Source organism: Zea mays, chromosome 5 (assembly GCF_902167145.1).
Source record: "Zea mays cultivar B73 chromosome 5, Zm-B73-REFERENCE-NAM-5.0, whole genome shotgun sequence".
In the NCBI taxonomy this organism is placed as follows: Eukaryota; Viridiplantae; Streptophyta; class Magnoliopsida; order Poales; family Poaceae; genus Zea; species Zea mays.
This window is the reverse complement of record NC_050100.1, coordinates 18617439-18639260: the sequence shown is the minus strand read 5'-3', so window position 1 is coordinate 18639260 and position 21822 is coordinate 18617439. Positions and strand designations below refer to the sequence as shown.

General features: G+C 47.0%; 1 protein-coding gene across 2 annotated transcripts; it reads right to left on the bottom strand.

The window, feature by feature from the left end:
• Positions 1–243: 243 nt before the first annotated feature.
• Positions 244–5482, bottom strand: LOC100383305 (VAN3-binding protein). 2 transcript variants are annotated; one of them, XM_020553515.2, is made up of 7 exons: positions 4466–4629; positions 4256–4369; positions 1693–2089; positions 1315–1605; positions 1079–1128; positions 931–988; positions 244–802 (listed from the first exon to the last, which is right to left on the bottom strand). In XM_020553515.2, exons 1-7 carry the CDS (start codon positions 4520–4522, stop codon positions 594–596), a joined length of 1176 nt encoding a protein of 391 aa, XP_020409104.1. In that variant the 5' UTR covers positions 4523–4629; the 3' UTR covers positions 244–593. The 2 variants fall into 2 exon arrangements, with proteins under 2 accessions (XP_020409104.1, NP_001169434.1); NM_001175963.1 differs by lacking the exon at positions 4466–4629 and adding an exon at positions 5161–5482 and having other exon boundaries at positions 276–802.
• Between the last annotated feature and the right edge of the window lie 16340 nt (positions 5483–21822).

The following is a 21822-nucleotide window of genomic DNA, read 5'->3' as shown; positions in this document are numbered from 1 at the left end:
TGGGCCAAGGTCACAAACACGCCCTAAGCTTTCAATCTGTACGCGGCTACACGCTCAGCGGTCAGCGCAAACGTTGGGAAACCGAGCTGGTCGACAGGGTCTTGTACCACAGAATGCTCAGATACTCCAGCGCACTTGCATTTCGCTGTTGTCGCTGTTGCCGGACCAGCAGCGCCCCTCGGCTTCGGGTTGCTCGGTCAGGACAGGATGATGGTGATGGCCAAACCACGGGAACCAAACACATCGACTGTCCGGTCAAAGACAGAGTTACTACTACCACCAGAACAAAGCATTTATCTTTCGCCAGCTACAGTGTAGTATGGCCCAACGAGAGAGAGAGAGAGAGTAGACGCAAAACTTACAAGAAAGAGAAAGAGAGAGAGCCAGAACAAGGTCAGAGCTCAGCTCAGCGTAGCAAGCGCCTTCTCACACCCACAAGGGCATGGCATGGCGTTCCACGCGCCGGCGTCGCATCCCAGCCCGTACAAAAAACCACACCGCCACAAATCCAATCCAACCTCGTGCGGTCGTGCCCTAGCATACCTACCTACATAATTCCTGTGCGGCACGGGGCTGCACCTGCACGCAATCTGTCACGCCAGGCGCTTCCGCTCGGCGGCCACGCTCAGGAGCCGCGCCACGCCCTTGGTCCACATCTCGTACTCCCGCTGGCTGCGGCACTCGAACTCGACCACCCGCCGCTCCGCCGTGCGCAGGCCGAAGTACCGCCGGTGCCCGCCGTCCTCCAGCAGGTGCCGCCCGGGCCACGCCGGCACGTCCCTGCACACCTCGACCACCACACCTGCACGGCAACAGCGACAGTGACGGACACGCTCGTCAGCTGCACGGACAAACACAACAGTGCAGCAGTGGCACGCTGCTGCTGCTGAAGCCATGCGCATGCGCGGTTGTTTCTCTGCTGCCTCTTACTTTTCTTCTTCTTCGTGATCGTCCCTGCCACGTGCCGGCTCTTCGTCTTCAGCATCACCTGCAAAAGGCACGAATATTTTTTTTTGATCAAGCGAAACGTCATCACAACAACTGTCCAGCAGAGTGCAGAAGCCACTCGTTTTATTACCAGGCCCATCCGGTTGATGTACACCGACACGACCTTCCAGTGCAGAGCGCCTGCATGTGTGTAGACAGGACCAAAAACATCAGCACGACATCCATTCTATGCTAACAGTAGCACATCATGATCCGGAATGGTCGTACGTACACAGCAGCACGACATCCATCCCTATTCCATCACGCACGCACGCACAGCAGCATGATCACAGGGAGAAGAGAGAGAGAGAGAAAAAAAAGTGTCACCTTTCCGGGTGCGTTTGAGGAGTTCGGTGCCGCGAGCAAGCAGCTCCTGGCTGCAGATGCCAAGGAAGCTGTTCTCCTCCTCCAGCGAGAGGTCGCTGACGCTGCTGCCGTCGCTATCCATCTTGCGGTGCAGCTGCTGCTTGGGCGCGCCGTGCTTCTGGTGGTGTTGGTGGTGGTGGCCTCCTCCTCCTCCGCCGACCGGGCCCGGGCCCTTCTCCACCGGGATCACCGCCGCGATGTTCCACACCTCCTTGAGAGCCCTCGCCTTCAGCGTCGCGGCGCCTCTCAACGCTACAGCACAACAAGCGATCACGTCACACTGAACGTGCAAGCCCGAGTCTAGTCTGTAGAGAACAGGCGAGCGACGAGGACACACACCGGTGGCGGCGGCGGCGGTGACGGTGACGATGTCCCCCGGCGTCCGGACGCTCACGGCCGACCCGACGGCGGCCTCCAGGTGCTCCCGCTCGGCGCCCATGGCCTCGGCCGCCTCCACGCACTGCGCGGCCACCAGCGTCGCGGCCGACGCCACGGCCATGTCCGTGCGCGCGGCGCGCTCGTCCTTGCCACCGGACGCCGAGGCCGTGGCCGTGGCCGCGGCCACGGCGGCCACCGCCGCCGCCACTGCCGCCACGGACACCGCCGCGTGGACCTGCGCGTTGTGCGCCCGCGTCTCCTCTTTCCTCTTCTCCCTCCGGTCCTTGAGCCACCGCCCCACCGTCTTGTTGCCCGCCCGGTATGCCTGCGCCTTCGGCGTGCTGGCCGCTCTGCAGTACTGCAGAGTTTTTACGGTGTATAGTTTAATCCAGTTTCAGTGCTAAATTTCGAGTTGGAAAAAAAAACTGGATCTGTCATGTTTCATACAAGGGTTTTTAAGTAGTGGATGATTGAAGAAAGGTGCAGGTGCAGCTCATCAGCCAATACTTGCACAATGTTAGTGTAAAACCCGTAGCCTGGACAAAAAAATGAAAGCTGAAGCCTGCCGGCATTCCTTCTCAGAAACGAGCACTATAATAAACTATTGCGTCGCATGCATCAGTATACGAGGAGACAATGATGAGGGCAGCGGAGAGGATGATGCTAGCTAGCCCCCGCCTAGATCAGCTAAATCGGGCATCATTACGGCCTTGTTCGTTTCTACCGGATTGGTGGGTCGGAACGATTCCTATCCGGATTGCTTTTCTAATTTATATAAACTTTGATTAGCTGGAACGATTCCGGGTGCAATCTGACGTAAACGAACAAGGCCTAAAGCGGATTAGAAAAGGCTGGAACGCTCGATTAGGGACCGAAAAGGTCCAGTGCAGCCTCATGATGCGGCAGCGGCACGGACCGCGAGCGTGCCTACTACGACTGAGAGCCTGCCGGCTGCAGCTGCCTGTTCACCCAGCAGGGCAGAGCGGTATGGCATGGCCTGCCGCCTGCCGGTGCTGCTCTACCAGACTGGACGTTTTTGCTTGCGGAGGCAGGAGACCAGCGACAGGCGCGCGCAGGAATTAAAGCTGCGCCCAACGGACAGCAAAGCCCACGGTATACAAGTAGATAAGCTGAGCGACTGATGAGCTGCTCTGCTCTCGGAGTATAGCTCGGGTGGAATGACCGGAGTGCCCCTGTGTTGGTGGCTTTTACCTCTCCAAATCGCCATTCGCTAATCAGGACTTTGACCATGACCTCTCAATCTGTCATAAAGCATTGTCTTTTCTTGGGGGCATGTGGAACGGCACAAGACCAACAAGACCCCAGGCTGGATTAGTACGCGCTGCGGTTTTCATTGAAGAGGAATGCCTCCATCTTGTTCATGTGGCTAGACACATAGAGAGACCTGATGAAGCTGCAATGTTTAAGCAGGGTTTGTCGGTGGGGGTGATGGAAAGAGACGCGTCCATGCCAAAACATCACTACTATCACCACGCTATACTGTACAGTACTCCTGCACCGAAGACTACTGCACTGGGGAAAAAAAGCAAAGGGCTTGCAGCAAGTCGGGGTCGGGGGTTTTATTGGAAGGCGCGAAAGCCACGCCTACCAGTTCATTGTCTACTGGCTTTCGGCACAGGGAAGGCTGCAAGGCTGGTCACCTTGTCGCAGGCAGACCCACAGCTTCCAAGCCTATGGCTGTGGGTGTGGTGTGGATGGTCTGCTCTCCCTCCCCCTCTCCCTATCTCTCGCGGACGAATCATGCTTGTGACCTCGCCAGCCTGCTCTTATTTTTTTCTCCCGCTGACAGTGCCAGTGCCAGTGCCAAGTGAATCACTCTGCCACTCGCCTTCGGAAATGCAGGCAAAACTAACCGAAGCTGCGGTGCTAGTTACTGGTATTAAAATTCTGTATTTACTAGTACCACTATAAAACAGATCAAACCTATTACTGCTACAAAGTGACAAAAGGTATATGTAAACAGAAATTGGATTCTTTTAAAAAAAACTGATCAGAGAAGATTATATGTAACCTGACTGTTATCCGACAAAAATAACACCACTGTAGAATGCCAAATGATTAAACAAAAGCTGGCTCGAAATCTCCTCACTCCCTTTTTCTTATCCTTACTGCCGAGTGCTGACGAGGGCGTGAGCCACGAAGAAATTATTTTCCCGTCCCTTGGAATCAAAGCACACGACACGGCCGACAGATGAACACAGCGAACAGCGTGCCCCACTATACACTAGGCCGGCAGTAAAAGCAGGAAGGAATTGCTTGGGTTACCTACCCCTGGTTATTCTACAAACGCAGTCAAAACAGCTAATCTAATGGCATCTAAATAATCTAGTACGGCTCAACGTTCAGCAGCGGCGAGTGAGCCACATAATTAGCGCCGCAAGAAACTGCGGGTTAGTGCCAGACCAGCGCGGTTGTGGCGACAAAAAAAAACCAAAAGGAAAGCTGCAGAGAAGCCTGTAGCACGTACGGCTAGTACACCTCCGACTACGAGACGGGGACTGACCTTGGCGTCATCGATCTCCGGCGAGACCGGCGGGCTGTCGGAGAGGGAGCCGCCGCCGTTGAGGGGCCCGCTGCTGTGCGAGAGCCGGCCGGAGGTGAGCGGCGCCACTTCCTGCTGCAGGAGTTGCGACGCACACACAGCATGAGCAAGCGTGTTTCAGACATAAGGATACAGAAATTTGTACAATAGGGTCAGAAGAACGAAAAATACGACTGGAAATCCGCAATCACGTCTCGAGGAAGAAGAGGGTGATGAAGAAGAAAGCATGTTTTTTTTTTCTTTTTTGCATGAGGAATTGATGGTGCTTTATGGGAGAGGCCTGGCCATTAATGGCGACACTTGGGCAGAGAGAACGGTAGGGGGGATTACACTTGTGTTTCCGAGTGTCGCGGGAAAACAAATCTCTCCTTTGGCGGTTTCTCCTTGTCCCAGCCCAAACACGGGGTCAGAGTGAAACCCAGGAGCGGAGCTGGGTGGTGCGGGGAAGAGGGGGGCAAAATCACGAACAAATCAGGTGGCCACTGGCCAGATGACGGAAAGATCCACCCGTTTCCGCGAACTCTTTACAGGCAGAGGACGAGATCGGGAGGTTCCACCAGTGTGCAGCAAAATGCAGCCAGGGGAAAACGGGGGGCTTATCCCGAATCGGAAAATAAAAAACGACCAAAGCACGCATCTTTTTTTTGTTTTATTTGTAATGCGGACCAGGTGGCTAGGTGTTACCAAGAACCAAGAGGGAAATCACCGGTAACGATTGCCCTTTTCTTTCTAGTTCATTCAGGAGGAAGAGAAAAGAGAGAGAGTGCGGTTTTGGGGAGGGGGAAGAAAAAAAAAGACAAGATGAATCGCGGAGCAGACTCAGCAGAGGAAGGACGGACGAAGTCAGGTCAGGGCAGGGCTCTCACGGACTGCGCGAGGATCCGTTCCATGATGAGCTGCGACGTGGCCGCGGACGCGAAGGAGAAGGAGCTCCCGGACGCGGCGGCGACGACGCCCCCGTCGTCCAGCTCGCACGCGGCGTCCTCCGCGATGGGGCTGGCCGCGAATGCGGCCGGCGGCGGCGGCGGCGTGGGCGCGAGCGCGCGCCCGGAGGCGCTCCAGGAGCGGGAGAGGAACTCGAGCGGGTCGAGCGCCGGCTCCGGTGGCCGCAGCTCGCCGGCGGCCACGGCGGACGTGCGGGCCCGCGGATCGCCCATGCGCGCGGGTGGGAGTTATGGAGGGGGACGGAGTGTGGTGCGACCTGCGAGTGCGAGCGAGCGGGGGCCGGGGGCGTTACTAGTGATGTGAGTCTGATGCCAGTTCAGAAATGTGGTTTAAGGTAAGGCCTCCGCTGGTTTTAATAGCCTCGCCACTCGCCGTGCAGGTCTTGCTGCTCTTCGGCGCTTTTACTCATTATCTCTGTCAGCCGTACAAGGACATTTATATTGGTTCATTTTCTTCTGTGTTGTGAAGCCGTGTTATATAATCAAGCAGCTCCCGATGTCTCGTTCTCAGTCTAGTTTACTATTTCAAACTTTACTATATAACTATTATCATCTTACATTTCTCTATTTTTTATAGGATCCACCAAAAATAGCCTAAGATAATCTTTCCAACCATATTTTAAAACTCAGAACTATCATGGTAACACACATTTATTATTAACTATTTTGTGCTCCATCTACGATCATGTTTCAAACATCTAGAGTTGTTATTCGTATGGAGCATCTAACAACTAATAACTACTCACTCCGCTCATAAGTTTTTAGAGGTTTAGAACAGGCCTACGCTTGGATTATACGAAACTCCAACAACTTACTCATCTCCATTCTCATATTCAAACGTCACTCTATGAATGGTGCAAAACAGTGTTTTTAGATAAACTATAGATAGATTGTTGTAGACGGTCTAAGTTGAATCGAGCTCGTTACGTTACATTTGTATGATGGTTGCCAAAGTCAAAGATAAGAAACGGGGTAGATATAAAGCTAGAGGTTCAGATCTGTAGATGCTTGGGTCTTTGCTTATCATGCGGGATGCGTCCACATTCGTTGGTAACGTATTACTTCTAGTTAAAAGGCGCTGGGGTTTGGGGCTCCCTCCGCGTTTCACGCGGTCTGCAGCGCTAGCGTCACGACGCGTGTGGATGGGCGGACCCGAAACACCCATTCAATCCAGTAGAACGGTCCAGCCGCGTCCGCCGTTCTTGGATCTGCGTTCCGACTCACCTCCCACCCACTCACCCGCCCCATGGCGACCAACCCCTCCAACGGCGCCGGCGCCGACGTCCCTGCAGCCCCGGCGGCGGTGCGGCTCTCGGTTGCGGCGCAGGCGGCCGCGATCCAGCCCTCTTCCCCGCGCTTCTTCTTCTCCTCGCTTGCCGGGACCAACCCGGCCTCCCCGCACCGTCGCATCGCCATCGCCGTTGATCTCTCCGACGTTGTCTCTCCACGTCCTCGCGACGGCGGCTGCGCTGGCTCCCCGTCACCTCGGCCGCCGTGGAGCTCCGTGAGGCCACTGCCGGGGGCGGAGACTCGCTCCGTGTCACCAAGACGACGCAGCTTGGATCCAGTGTGAGCCCCCGCCGCCTCCGTCCTCCCCTTCCTTGTCTCGCTTTGATTTTTTTACGACCACCTCTGTGTGCCATTTCTTCGCAGGCTAAGTTCAGCGTGGAGGTGCCTACTTCCATCATTCACGAGTGCTACCAATCCACGCTACAGGAGTACGACAAACGTGTTAAGGTATCACTTTCTGCGCAAACTGGCTGCAAACACGTGGACGAGCACACCCATATGAAATTTCGAAACGCATTATTGGTTCCTTTATATGACAGCGAGGTTGGGTATGTTGGAAACAATTCCTGGCACAGCAATGCATTTTAAGCTTTGTCACTTCAAATCTAATGAGTGCATGCTTCTGTGATCATGTACCTATGAGGCTATTAGTGGGTCATGCTCTATGCAGTGAGTAGTAGCACACTGATAGTTTTGTGGGTGTGTGGCCAAGTGCCCAAGTGTATGCCCAACATTCTCATGAAAATTGGGCCTCATCCTTTTCGTGTATAATATAGCGCTTTGAAATTGGAGACAGTCAACCGTGCTTGCAATTCCAGATTTTGCCTACTCACGCAGAAGTTAGTATCAATTTATCGTAGCCGTAAGTAGCTACACCAGACATCATTCAAATAAATCAGAGTTCCAAAGTGGGGGCAGAGATATGCCTATACGATGTTTCTTCAAAGAAGGGTGCTGTCTGTCAGTTGTCACTTACCATGCGAGGCTGTATATTCTACAGTCTGTTCTGATGTCCGTGCTGTTTCTTCTTATCAGGTTCCTGGATTTCGGCCTGGGAAGACCATTCCAGAAAACGTTCTTATAAACTAAGTAGGACCGCAACATGTACAGGATGCCACGATTGAGCTATCTTAAAACATACGCTTCCTCAAGCACTGTCCTCGTTAATAAACTCTTAGTCCTATTTAGGGATGCATCTCTGACGTCTATCATGATAAGCTGTTGGTTTCAACGCGCTCATGGAAACCAAAATGTAGTTTTGCTGGTCTATATTTTTGTTACATCATCACTCGTTCGAGTGATGGTGAAGATCACATGATGAATCTAGCAATTATTATATGATGTAGCCATGTCATCTTGCTCGTACTGAACAGACAACATGACAAGATGATGTACAGGCAACACTATCTACTAACAGCTATGCAGAAATTCCATGTGCACCCTCCAGATATCTCCAGATCACTTCAGCAGTCTGAAACTCTGAATCTTTTGTTGAACCAAGACTTCTCCTTCCTCCCTATTGACATATATTTTATGATATGCACTTACTACTACTTGTATCCAGCTAATTCTTCTCTCTCTTTTTGGGTGTAAGGTAGAGGAGAGGGCATTAGAAGATTCTGTTCGCATTCTGACTCAATTTGATGATATGAGAAATTCTTCTCACTCGACAATGTGTTTAGGTAGACAATTATGCCATATATATATGACGTACTCTTTTCTTTTTTAAGAAATTTGCCTGTTCTTAACAAATAAGTTCAATGCTAATATTCTATTATTTGATCTTGAGGTCATATACTTTGTTGATGTCAAATTTTGGTCAGATATGATGTTGCCCCTGAAGTCCGATGGTTATCTGAAGACAAATATAAGAACCTCAAAGTTGTTGTTGAAATAGATGAAGTTGTTGATGCAGAAAAGGCGGCAGAGAAAGAGCTTCAGCGTCGTCATAAAGCTCTGGGCTTACTTAGAATTGTGGCTGACAGAGTCATCCTATCATCATCTCATGTTGTTGCTTCTCGCCACAAACTCCCGACCTCTTGTGATTCTGATCTCCTATGCCTCACCTCCTCTCGCAACGCGCAGCTCCACTGACCCTGAGCCCCGATGCGGCTCTACCGGTCGTCGTGTCGTCCCTGCGGCGGCTCGGCGACATAGCCGCTGGGGCCGCCTCCTCTACAGCCACGTTCATTCTACAGCCACATTATGTTCATATGTAGATATATGTTGGTAAGGAACTTATCACTTCACATGCTCTTATGAGTTTAGAATTTTGTGAGATCCTTTTTGTATCTCCTGAAATGGAGGTAGAGTACATATCATGTGAACAACTTCATGATGCTCTAACAGGATTGCTGGTGCAGGATGCGGAGGTCCAAAAACCGTTGCTTTCAGTTTTCCCAATGATGAATGGATTCAGAATGAACGAGGAACTTCCATGGTTATGCTTAAAAACATTTCAGAAGCCAAGTATGCCCTTTTTTGTTCTCATTTGTAAAATTTAATTGCTGATTAGGTACATTGCATTCATAACAAAATGAAAATAAAGGGTTTGTGCTAATTTTATGCGTGCATCAGGGTGGGATGAACATATGTTGATTTCGAGCCATATTATACACATATATTCTGTCATCAATGGTGCCATGGAATTGGAGTTCTATCACCCTTCCAAGTGGTTAAAAATCAACAGTTAGAATGGTACATTCCGCCCTTGACCTTGTCCATTGAATCATAGCGGTGTCCATTTTCATACCTGTGTCGATCCCTTGGTAAAGCATATTTATTTTGCACTTTTATCCCAGCCGCTGAGGACAGAGGACACCTAGCAAGGGTAGCTAGGCAGGTGACGATTCTCATTAACACTCCCAAGACGTCAATGGCGCATACTATAGCTGGCAAAGACGTCACGTATTGGCGCATACTATAGCTGGCTTAATCTTTGGCTTCACGTATTGGCACATACTATAGCTGGCTTATTGAAACTTTGCCTTTTAACTATATGCTACATTGTTTGCGTACTTGTAGCCATTTGTTTCTTTGCATAATTTGTTGTGTTAGACCACTTTATAAACAAATGCGATGTTTATATTTGGCACTTGTTCTTGCTCTTGAGCTTCTAGCAATTCCTGCTTGCTCATTGCACCATAGATGTACTCAGTGATTGGCAACTACTACTGCTGGATAGAACTTTCACTTTTGACCTGTGACCCTGCATATAATAACAGTGAGGCAACTCAATCATTGAGCATAGTTAACAAATCCTAACATACCTTGGACAGTGTAACAGTGCTGCTATGCAGAGCAAGTTTTTAGGATGAACAAATAGATACTAGCGTATCTTCCTCTAAGATAAATGTCAAGCCTGGTTCTCTATCGACTATGCTTTTGTTTGTGTTGCATTTTTCAGTCATCGAGTCTAAAAAAATTGTTTGTTTTCAAAGTTTCGAGGAAGCATCCATTATTGTGTTGCATTTTTCAGTCATCGAGTCTAAAAAAATTATTTGTTTTCAAAGTTTCGAGAAAGCATCCATTAGAGCGCTCGTAAGGGCGCCCCATGTTCTAGTAGAGTTAAAAACACACCCCATCAAATGTGCCTACACACTCCATTAGAAACTGACGTAAGTGAAGGGCCACCACAAGCGGCCAGCAAACTTAAGTGTCCTGCGTGTTTTCAACACAATGAAATGGCCAGCAAGTGAAACGGTTTGGCATGTGAACTTTTTTTTATGTCACTCTGAAGTTGAACTGACCGAATAACTCAGGAGCCAGTGAGCCAGTGTTCTGATTGAAAATTTGGATGTTGCCTGGAGCAACGGATCTATGCAAGAGACGGTCTATTCTTAGGGCCGGTTTAATTAGGGGTGACTAAAGTTTAGTGACTAAGGGGGTGTTTGGTTAGAGGGACTAAACATTAGTCTCTAATTTTTAGTCCCATTTAGTCTCTTTTTTGCCAACACTAGGACTAAAATATGGACTAAAATGATTTAGTTTTTAGTCCTTCACATAGATGTTAAAAGAGACTAAAGCCCATAATTATCATGTTGCCCTTACCTTTTTTGTATGGATAACTAATATTATGAGTATATTCTAAGGGCATTTGAGTCTTTGGACATTGTATTTAATAACTTTAGAATCTGTTTAGTCCCTAGAACCAAACATGTAGGGACTAAAGTTTAGTTCTATGACTAAAGTTTAGTCCTAGGTCTAATTGAAACCAAACATGGCCTAAATTTTAGTCACTTTTAGTCTCTAAAGAAGCAAACATGATGACTAAAATGGGGTGACTAAAATGGTGTCATGCATAGAAGAGGAACATGGCCTTATAGTCATGAGAGCGGTGATCCATGCCCTTGTCACCCCATTTTAGTCAACATGTTTGCTTCTTTAGGGACTAAAAGTGACTAAAATTTAGTCACTAAACTTTAGTCACCCCTAACCAAACGTGCCCTTACAAAGGTAAGTGGGTGCGGGAGCACAAGCCACAAACGTCTCCGTGATGTCTACATAGTTTTTTACAAATAACTCTTTAAAACGCTCGAAGAGTCTCACATTAAACATTACTATACATGCTCTAAAAGCTAAAATCTTCTTGTTATTTAGAATATCAAAAGTGCTAGAATATAATATAAGTAAATTGTCAAACTCCTTCCATCAGTTTAAGTTTTTGGGTTGAACTAGTTGGTGCATACAACTTAATAAAAGAGATTTTAGCCCCTCCGATCCTCTCAGTATTCTTGCTTCCAAACAAATTTTCTTGTTATTCATAAAATCAAAGGGATTTATTTAGCTCCTCCAATCCTCTCCAGTATTCTTGCTCCCAAATAAGACCTCAGAGATGGATCTCGACCGTTGGATCCTCATAGATGGATCCTGACCGTTCATACACAATCAGACTCTTGTTCGTGGTTTAAAGGGGTGTTGGTCACTGCTCTAGTACATCTAGATCGAAGCTTATCTACGCCAAAGAATCAGGTATCTCTAGATGCATTTAGCTGCAAAATTCGAGTAAGTCGAGTGCACTATGATTGTGATAATTGTCTTTTCATGCTAGATTAGATTTTTTTCACATAAAAATAAACATGATCTATTGATTTGTCATGTTGTTGGTCGACCTGAAGGTTCATTTTGTTGTTACACCGGTCGGCTAGATTGATCATGCAACTTCCTATTTATGGGTATCGTTCAGTCTTTTTATAGTCGCCATTTTATAGATTATAGAGTAGAAAATACAGCTGGGTGATACATAATACTCTCTCTGTTTCATTTTAGTTGTCGCTGGATAGTTCAATTTTGTACTATCCAACGACAACTAAAACGAAACGAAGGGAGTATTAATTTTCGTCACTCACCCAAAACACGCTTATATCTAAACTTTAAAAAGCGATGTTACGTTAAACTTCAAGCAAATTAGTCTATTCTGTTAAGCACATTTCAATTTCTCTAAAACGAACTCACTTAAAACACGTTTATATCTAAACTTTGGAAAGTGATGTAACATTAAACTTCAAGCGAATTAGTCTATTCTATTAAGCACATTTCGATTTATCTAAAACGAACTGATTCAAGCGGCCTCTTACTAAAATCATACATGGACTTTACATTAATTAGTTCAACTGCTTACGGAAAAACACATGATTTAGGCCTAGTTTGGGAACCACAATTTCTCAAGAGATTTCTATTTTTCTATGAGAAAATAAACTAATTTCTTTTAAAAAATAGAAATTTCTTGGGAAATTGGGGTTACTAACTAGTTATTAGGAAATTTCCTTGCATCGAAGACCTTTTTTTTTAGCCCACTTCGTACGGAACTCGCATCATGCTTCCGTCCTACAGTAGCAATGTTTTTTGTTACCCATTTTGTCAGGTTGAGGTACCGACGTACCGGCACGATGGCCGCCTTTTGTTTTTTTCTACAGGTAGGCTAGCACTAGCGGCATGGATCAATGGGACAATTCGACAATAAGACACCGTACCGCTTCGAATTCATTATCAGTACACCTTTTACGAGGATGTTTTGTTTCTCCCACTAAAATTTAGTTAATATTATAATAAATATTTAATTATCAATTATAAGTATTAAATATAGACATAATTAATTTTAGTAAATTTATCTTATTTTTTAGTATTTTTCAGTCTTTATATGTATAATTAGTTTTATAATACGACTATATTTAATATTTATAGTTATTAGTCAAATATTCAATGTGAAATATATTAAACTCAAGAGTAGGTACGGCAATGGTAAATATCCATTGGGTATTACAATCTCATACCCATACCTATGATAAAAATTGAAAGTCGCCTAGAAGGGGGTGAATAGGGCGAAACTGAAATTTACAAAATTAATCACAACTACAAGCCGGGTTAGCGTTAGAAATAATAATGAGTCCGAGAGAGAGGGCGCAAAATAAATCGCAAGCGAATGAAGAGTGTGACACGCGGATTTGTTTTACCGATGTTCGGTTCTCGCAAACCTACTCCCCGTTGAGGAGGCCACAAAGGCCGGGTCTCTTTCAACCCTTACCCTCTCTCAAACGGTCCCTCGGATCGAGTGAGCTTCTCTTCTCAAATCAAACCGGGAACAAAACTTCCCCGCAAGGATCACCACACAATTGGTGTCTCTTGCCTCGGTTACAATGGAGTTTTGATCACAAGAACAAGTGAGAAAGAAAAGAAGCAATCCAAGCGCAAGAGCTCAAAAGAACACGGTAAATCTCTCTCCCTAATCACTAAAGCTTTGTGTGGAATTGGAGAGGATTTGATCACTTGTGTGTGTCTAGAGTTGAATGTCTAGCTCTTGTAAGTGGTTGAGAAATGGAAAACTTGGATATCTTGAATGTGGGGTGGTTGGGGGTATTTATAGCCCCAACCACCAAACTAGCCGTTTGGTGGAAGCTGTCTGTCGTATGGTGCACCGGACAGTCCGGTGCACACCGGACATGTCCGGTGCGACAGCCACATCACCAGGCCGTTAGGGTTCCGACCGTTGGAGCTCTGACGCTGGGCCCGCCTGGATGTCTGGTGGCGCACCGGACATGAACTGTAGGGTGTCCGGTGCGCCAGCATGGGCGTGCCTGACCTCTGCGCGCGCTGGCGCGCATTTAATGCGCTACAGGTAGCCGTTGGCGCCTGAAGTAGCCGTTGCTCCGCAGTTACACCGGACAGTCTGGTGTACACCGGACATGTCCGGTGAATTATAGCGGAGCAGCCGATGCGAATTCCCGAGGCTACCGAGTTCAAAGCCGCGTCTTCTTGTAGCACCGGACACTGTCCGCTGTACACCGAACGGTCCGGTGAATTACAGCGCGCCGGCTCTGAGAATTCCCGAAGGTGCGAAGTTCAGTTTGGAGTTCCCTGGTGCACCGGACATTGTCCGGTGGCACACCGGACAGTCCGGTGCGCCCGACCAGGGTCCTTCGGTTGCTCTTGGCTCCTTTGTTTGAACCCTTTCTCTTGATCTTTTTATTGGCTTATTGTGAACCTGTGGTACCTGTAGATCTTATAGACTTGGGCAAATTAGTTAGTCCAATTATTTGTGTTGGGCAATTCAACCACCAAAATTAGTTTAGGAAATAGGTGTAAGCCTAATTCCCTTTCAATCTCCCCCTTTTTGGTGATTGATGCCAACACAAACCAAAGCAAGTATAGAAGTGCATAATTGAACTAGTTTGCAAAGTGTAAGTGCAAAGGTTACTTAGAATTGAGCCAATAAATATTACTTACTAGGTATGCATGGATTGTTTCTTTATTTTTAACATTTTGGACCATGCTTGCACCACATGTTTTGTTTTTGCAAATTCTTTTTGTAAATTCTTTTCAAAGTCCTTTTGCAAAATAGTCAAAGGTAAATGAATAAGATTTTGCGAAGCATTTTCAAGTTTTGAAATTTTCTCCTCTTGTTTCAAATGCTTTTCCTTTGACTAAAACAAAACTCCCCATCAATAAATTCTCCTCTTAGTGTTCAAGAGGGTTTTAAGATATCAATTTTGAAAATACTACTTTCTCCCCCTTTAGAACACAAAGAGATACCAATTTGAAATTTACCAATTGAAAATCATTAATTTTAAAATTAGGGTGGTGGTGCGGTCCTTTTGCTTTGGGCCAATACTTTCTCCCCCTTTGGCATGAATCGCCAAAAACGGATACTTGGAATGAAATATAGGCCCTTTTTAGCTACTGTATCCCCTTTGGCAAATAAAACATATGAGTGAAGATTATACCAAAGACGGAGAGTGAAGCGGAGCGACGGCGAAGGATGACTAGTAGAGTGGAGTGGAAGCCTTTGTCTTCGCCGAAGACTCCAATTCCCTTTCAATATACCTATGACTTGGTTTGAAATACACTTGAAAACACATTAGTCATAGCATATATAAAAGAGACATGATCAAAGGTATACTTATGAGCTATGTGTGCAAATTAGCAAAAGAAATTTCTAGAATCAAGAATATTGAGCTCATGCCTAAGTTTGGTAAAAGTTTGTTCATCTAGTGGCTTGGTAAAGATATCGGCTAATTGATCTTTAGTATTAATATATGCAATCTCGATATCCCCCTTTTGTTGGTGATCCCTAAGAAAATGATACCGAATGGCTATGTGTTTAGTGCGGCTATGCTCAACGGGATTATCCGCAATGCGGATTGCACTCTCATTATCACACAGAAGAGGAACTTTGGTTAATTTGTAACCATAGTCCCGCAGGGTTTGCCTCATCCAAAGCAATTGCGCGCAACAATAGCCTGCAGCAATATACTCGGCTTCAGCGGTAGAAAGAGCAACCGAATTTTGCTTCTTTGAAGCCCAAGACACCAAGGACCTTCCCAAGAACTGGCAAGTCCCCGATGTGCTCTTTCTATTAATCTTACACCCCGCCCAATCGGCATCCGAATAACCAATCAAATCAAATGTGGATCCCCGAGGGTACCAAAGCCCAAACTTAGGAGTATAAGCCAAATATCTCAAGATTCGTTTTACGGCCGTAAGGTGTGATTCCTTAGGGTCGGCTTGGAATCTTGCACACATGCATACAGAAAGCATAATGTCCGGTCGAGATGCACATAAATAGAGTAATGGACCTATCATCGACCGGTATACCTTTTGATCCACAGACTTACCTCCCGTGTCGAGGTCGAGATGTCCATTTGTTCCCATGGGTGTCTTGATGGGCTTGGCATCCTTCATTCCAAACTTGTTTAGAATGTCTTGAGTATACTTGGTTTGGCAAATGAAGGTGCCCTCTTGGAGTTGCTTTACTTGAAATCCTAGAAAATACTTCAACTCCCCCATCATTGACATCTCGAATTTTTGTGTCATGATCCTACTAAATTCCTCACATGTAGATTCGTTAGTAGACCCAAATATAATATCATCAACATAAATTTGGCATACAAACAAATCATTGTCAAGAGTTTTAGTAAATAAAGTAGGATCGGCCTTGCCGACTTTGAAGCCATTAGCAATAAGGAAATCTCTAAGGCATTCATACCAAGCTCTTGGGGCTTGCTTGAGCCCATAAAGCGCCTTGAGAGTCTATAGACATGGTTAGGGTACTTACTGTCTTCAAAGCCGGGAGGTTGCTCAACGTAGACCTCTTCCTTGATTGGTCCATTGAGGAAGGCACTCTTCACGTCCATTTGGTAAAGCTTGAAGCCATGGTAAGTAGCATAGGCTAATAATATACGAATTGACTCAAGCCTAGCTACGGGTGCATAGGTTTCACCAAAATCCAAACCTTCGACTTGTGAATACCCCTTGGCCACGAGTCGAGCTTTGTTCCTTGTCACCACACCATGCTCATCTTGCTTGTTGCGGAAGACCCATTTGGTTCCTACAACATTTTGGTTAGGACGTGGAACTAAATGCCATACCTCGTTCCTAGTGAAGTTGTTGAGCTCCTCTTGCATCGCCATCACCCAATCCGAATCTTGTAGTGCTTCCTCTACCCTGTGTGGCTCAATAGAGGAAACAAAAGAGTAATGCTCACAAAAATGTGCAACATGAGATCTAGTGGTTACCCCCTTATGAATACCGCCGAGGATGGTGTCGACGGGGTGATCTCGTTGGATTGCTTGGTGGACTCTTGGGTGTGGCGGCCTTGGCTCTTCATCCTCCTTGTCTTGATCGTTTGCATCTCCCCCTTGATCATTGCTGTCATCTTGAGGTGGCTCATCGTTTTGATTTTCTCCTTCATCAACTTGAGCCTCGTCCTCATTTTGAGTTGGTGGAGATGCTTGCGTGCAGGAGGATGGTTGATCTTGTGCATTTGGAGGCTCTTCGGATTCCTTAGGACACACATCCCCAGTGGACATGTTCCTTAGCGCGATGCACGGAGCCTCTTCATCAACTATCTCGTCAAGATCAACTTGCTCTACTTGAGAGCCGTTAGTTTCATCAAACACAACGTCACAAGAAACTTCAACAAGTCCTGAGGACTTGTTAAAGACTCTATATGCCCTTGTGTTTGAGTCATATCCTAGTAAAAAGCCTTCTACAGTTTTAGGAGCAAATTTAGATTTTCTACCTCTTTTAACAAGAATAAAGCATTTGCTACCAAAAACTCTAAAATATGAAATATTGGGCTTTTTACTGGTTAGGAGTTCATAGGATGTCTTCTTGAGGATTCGGTGCAGATATAACCGGTTGATGGCGTAGCAGGCGGTGTTGACCGCCCCGGCCCAAAACCGATCCAGTGTCTTGTACTCATCAAGCATGGTTCTTGCCATGTCCAATAGAGTTCGATTCTTCCTCTCCACTACACCATTTTGTTGTGGCGTGTAGGGAGAGGAGAACTCATGCTTGATGCCCTCCTCCTCAAGAAAGCCTTCAATTTGTGAGTTCTTGAACCCCGTCCCGTTGTCGCTTCTAATTTTCTTGATCCTCAAGCCGAACTCATTTTGAGCCCGTCTCAAGAATCCCTTTAGGGTCTCTTGGGTTTGTGATTTTTCCTGCAAAAAGAATACCCAAGTGAAGCGGGAATAATCATCCACAATAACTAGACAGTACTTACTCCCGCCGATGTTTATGTAAGCGATCGGGCCGAATAGATCCATGTGTAGGAGCTCCAGTGGCCTGTCAGTCGTCATGATGTTCTTGTGTGGATGATGAACCCCAACTTGCTTCCTGGCTTGGCATGCGCTACAAATCTTGTCTTTCTCAAAATGAACATTTGTTAATCCTAAAATGTGTTCTCCCTTTAGAAGCTTATGAAGATTCTTCATTCCAACATGGGCTAGTCAGCGGTGCTAGAGCCAACCCATGTTAGTCTTAGCAATTAAGCAAGTGTCGAGTTCAGCTCTATCAAAGTCTACCAGGTATAGCTGACCCTCTAACACTCCCTTAAATGCTATTGAATCATCACTTCTTCTAAAGACAATGACATCTACATCAGTAAATAGACAGTTGTAGCCCATTTGACATAATTGAGATACGGAAAGCAAATTGTAATATAAAGAATCTACAAGAAAAACATTGGAAATGGAATGGTCAGGAGATATAGCAATTTTACCCAAACCTTTGACCAAACCTTGATTTCCATCCCGAATGTGATAGCTCGTTGGGGATCTTGGTTTTTCTCGTAGGAGGAGAACATCTTCTTCTCTCCCGTCATGTGGTTTGTGCACCCGCTATCTGTCGGCGTTTCGAGACCGGGGGGTCCCTAGGCCGACTAGTGAATGTCGCCGCGTGCCCCAGCTCAGATGGGTCGAGCGCGAGGCCGAGCGCGAAGGGGGGAAGCGAGGTGGCCGGAGACTGGCGTGAGAGAGGTGGGAATCCCGTGGCCTTCGTGTTCGTCCCGCGCCCAGGTCGGGTGCGCTTGCAGGAGGGGGTTATGAAAGGGAATTAGGCTTACACCCAGTTCCTAAATAATTTTGGTGGTTGAATTGCCCAACACAAATCTTTGGACTAACTAGTTTGCCCAAGTGTATAGATTATACAGGTGTTAAAGGTTCACACTCAGCCAATTAAAAGACCAAGTTTTGGATTCAACAAAGGAGCAAAAGGGGCAACCGAAGGCACCCCTGGTCTGGCGCACCGGACTGTCCGGTGCGCCACCGGACATGTCCGGTGCACCAGGGGGACTCAGACTCAAACTCACCACCTTCGGGAATCCACAGGGTCGACTCGGCTATAATTCACCGGACTGTCCGGTGTACACCGGACAGTGTCCGGTGCGCCAAGGGAGGTCGGCCTCAGGAACTCGCCAGCTTCGGGAAAAGCCAACGGCTCGTGCACTATAATTCACCGGACTGTCCGGTGTGCACCGGACTGTCCGGTGCGACTCCGGAGCAACGGTCATCTCCGCGCCAACGGCTCTCTGCCGCGCATTTAATGCGCGCTCTGCGCGCGCAGGAGTCAGAATCGCCCATGCTGGCACACCGGACATCAAACAGTAACTGTCCGGTGTGCACCGGACACCCAGGCGGGCCCACAAGTCAGAAGCTCCAACGGTCAGAATCCAACGGCAGTGATGACGTGGCAGGGGGCACCGGACTGTCCGGTGTGCACCGGACTGTCCGGTGCGCCATCGAACAGACAGCCTCCCAACGGCCACATTTGGTGGTTGGGGCTATAAATACCCCAACCACCCCACCATTCATTGTATCCAAGTTTTCCACTTCCCAACTATTACAAGAGCTCTAGCATTCAATTCTAGACACACCAAAGAGATCAAATCCTCTCCAATTCCACACAAAGCCCTAGCGACTAGTGAGAGTGATTTGCCGTGTTCATTTGAGCTCTTGCGCTTGGATTGCTTCTTTTCTTTCTCACTCTTTCTTGTGATCAAACACTCACTTGTAATTGAGGCAAGAGGCACCAATTGTGTGGTGGCCCTTGCGGGAAGTTTGATTCCCAAGTGATTTGAGAAGAGAAGCTCACTCGGTCCGAGGGACCGTTTGAGAGAGGGAAGGGTTGAAAGAGACCCGGCCTTTGTGGCCTCCTCAACGGGGAGTAGGTTTGAAAGAACCGAACCTCGGTAAAACAAATCCGCGTGTCACACACTTCATTATTCGCTTGCGATTTGTTTTGCGCCCTCTCTCGCGGACTCGTTTATATTTCTAACGCTAACCCGGCTTGTAGTTGTGTTTATATTTGTAAATTTCAGTTTCGCCCTATTCACCCCCCTCTAGGCGACTATCAATTGGTATCAGAGCCCGGTGCTTCATTAGAGCCTAACCGCTCGAAGTGATGTCGGGAGATCACGCCAAGAAGGAGATGGAGACCGGCGAAAAGCCCACTACAAGCCACGGGAGCACTTCATCGGAAGAGTCCCGCACCAAGAGGAAGGAGAAGAAGAAGGACTCCTCCAAACGGAAGGAGAAAAAGTCTTCCTCTTCTCACCACAAAGAGAAGAAGGAAAAATCTTCTTCCCACAAGCCGCATCGGAAAGGCGACAAGCACAAGAGGATGAGGAAGGTGGTCTACTACGAGACCGACACTTCATCAACATCGACCTCCGACTCCGATGCGCCATCCGTCACTTCTAAGCGCCAAGAGCGCAAGAAGTATAGTAAGATCCCCCTACGCTACCCTCGCATTTCCAAACATACACCTTTACTTTCCGTCCCATTAGGCAAACCACCAACTTTTGATGGTGAAGATTACGCTAGGTGGAGCGATTTAATGCGATTTCATCTAACCTCGCTCCACAAAAGCATATGGGATGTTGTTGAGTTTGGTGCGCAGGTACCGTCCGTAGGGGATGAGAACTATGATGAGGATGAGGTGGCCCAAATCGAGCACTTCAACTCTCAAGCAACAACAATACTCCTAGCCTCTTTGAGTAGAGAGGAGTATAACAAAGTTCAAGGGTTGAAGAACGCAAAGGAGATTTGGGATTTACTCAAGACCGCGCATGAAGGTGATGAGCTCACCAAGATCACCAAGCGGGAAACGATTGAGGGGGAGCTCGGTCGGTTCCGGCTTCGCAAAGGGGAGGAGCCACAACACATGTACAATCGGCTCAAGACCTTGGTGAACCAAGCGCGCAACCTCGGGAGCATAAAGTGGGATGACCACGAGGTGGTTAAGGTTATTCTAAGATCACTTATTTTCCTTAACCCTACTCAAGTTCAATTAATTCGTGGTAATCCTAGATATACTAAAATGACCCCCGAGGAAGTTATCGGGAATTTTGTAAGTTTTGAGTGCATGATCGAAGGCTCGAGGAAGATCAACGAGCTTGATGATGCCACCACATCCGAAGCTCAACCCGTTGCATTCAAGGCAACGGAGGAGAAGAAGGAGGAGTCTACACCAAGTCGACAACCCATAGACGCCTCCAAGCTCGACAATGAGGAAATGGCGCTCGTCATCAAGAGCTTCCGCCAAATCCTCAAGCAAAGGAGGGGGAAGGATTACAAGTCCCGCTCCAAGAAGGTTTGCTACAAGTGTGGTAAGCCCGGTCATTTTATTGCTAAATGTCCTATATCTAGTGACAGTGACCGAGGTGACGACAAGAAGGGGAGGCGAAAGGAGAAAAAGAAGTACTACAAGAAGAAGGGCGGCGATGCCCATGTTTGTCGGGAATGGGATTCCGACGATAGCTCAAGCGACTCCTCCGACGACGAGGACGCCGCCAACATCGCCGTCACCAAGGGACTCCTCTTCCCCAACGTCGGCCACAAGTGCCTCATGGCAAAGGACGGCAAAAAGAAGGTTAAATCTAAGTCCTCCACTAAATATGAATCCTCTAGTGATGACAATGCTAGTGATGAGGAAGATAATTTGCGTTCCCTTTTTGCCAACCTTAACATAGCTCAAAAGGAAAAATTAAATGAATTGGTTAGTGCTATTCATGAAAAGGATGACCTTTTGGATTCCCAAGAGGACCTCCTTATTAAGGAAAACAAGAAACATGTTAAGGTTAAAAATGCTTACGCTCTACAAGTTGAAAAATGTGAAAAATTATCTAGTGAGCTAAGCACTTGCCGTGAGATAATTGACAACCTTAGAAGTGAAAATGCTAGTTTAAATGCTAAGGTTGATTCTCATGTTTGTAATGTTTCAATTCCCAATCCTAGAGATAATAATGATGATTTGCTTGCTAGGATTGAAGAATTAAACATTTCTCTTGCTAGCCTTAGATTAGAGAATGAAAATTTGATTGCTAAGGCTAAAGATTTTGATGTTTGCAAAGTTACCATTGCCGATCTTAGAGATAAGAATGATATACTTCGTGCTAAGATTGTTGAACTTAATTCTTGCAAACCATCTACATCTACCATTGAGCATGTCACTATTTGTACTAGATGTAGAAATATTGATATTGATGCTATTCATGATCACATGTCGTTAATTAAA

What these genes read in the sequence shown, in the direction of transcription:
- LOC100383305 (NM_001175963.1), bottom strand. Translation starts at nt 5,451, where the DNA reads ATGGGCGATCCGCGGGCCCGCACGTCCGCCGTGGCCGCCGGCGAGCTG. An exon ending in CGGAGATCGATGACGCCAAG is followed by an intron (nt 2,090 to 4,255) that starts GTCAGTCCCCGT and finishes AAAACTCTGCAG; the next exon opens with TACTGCAGAGCGGCCAGCAC. An exon ending in GATCACGAAGAAGAAGAAAA is followed by an intron (nt 803 to 930) that starts GTAAGAGGCAGC and finishes GTTGCCGTGCAG; the next exon opens with GTGTGGTGGTCGAGGTGTGC.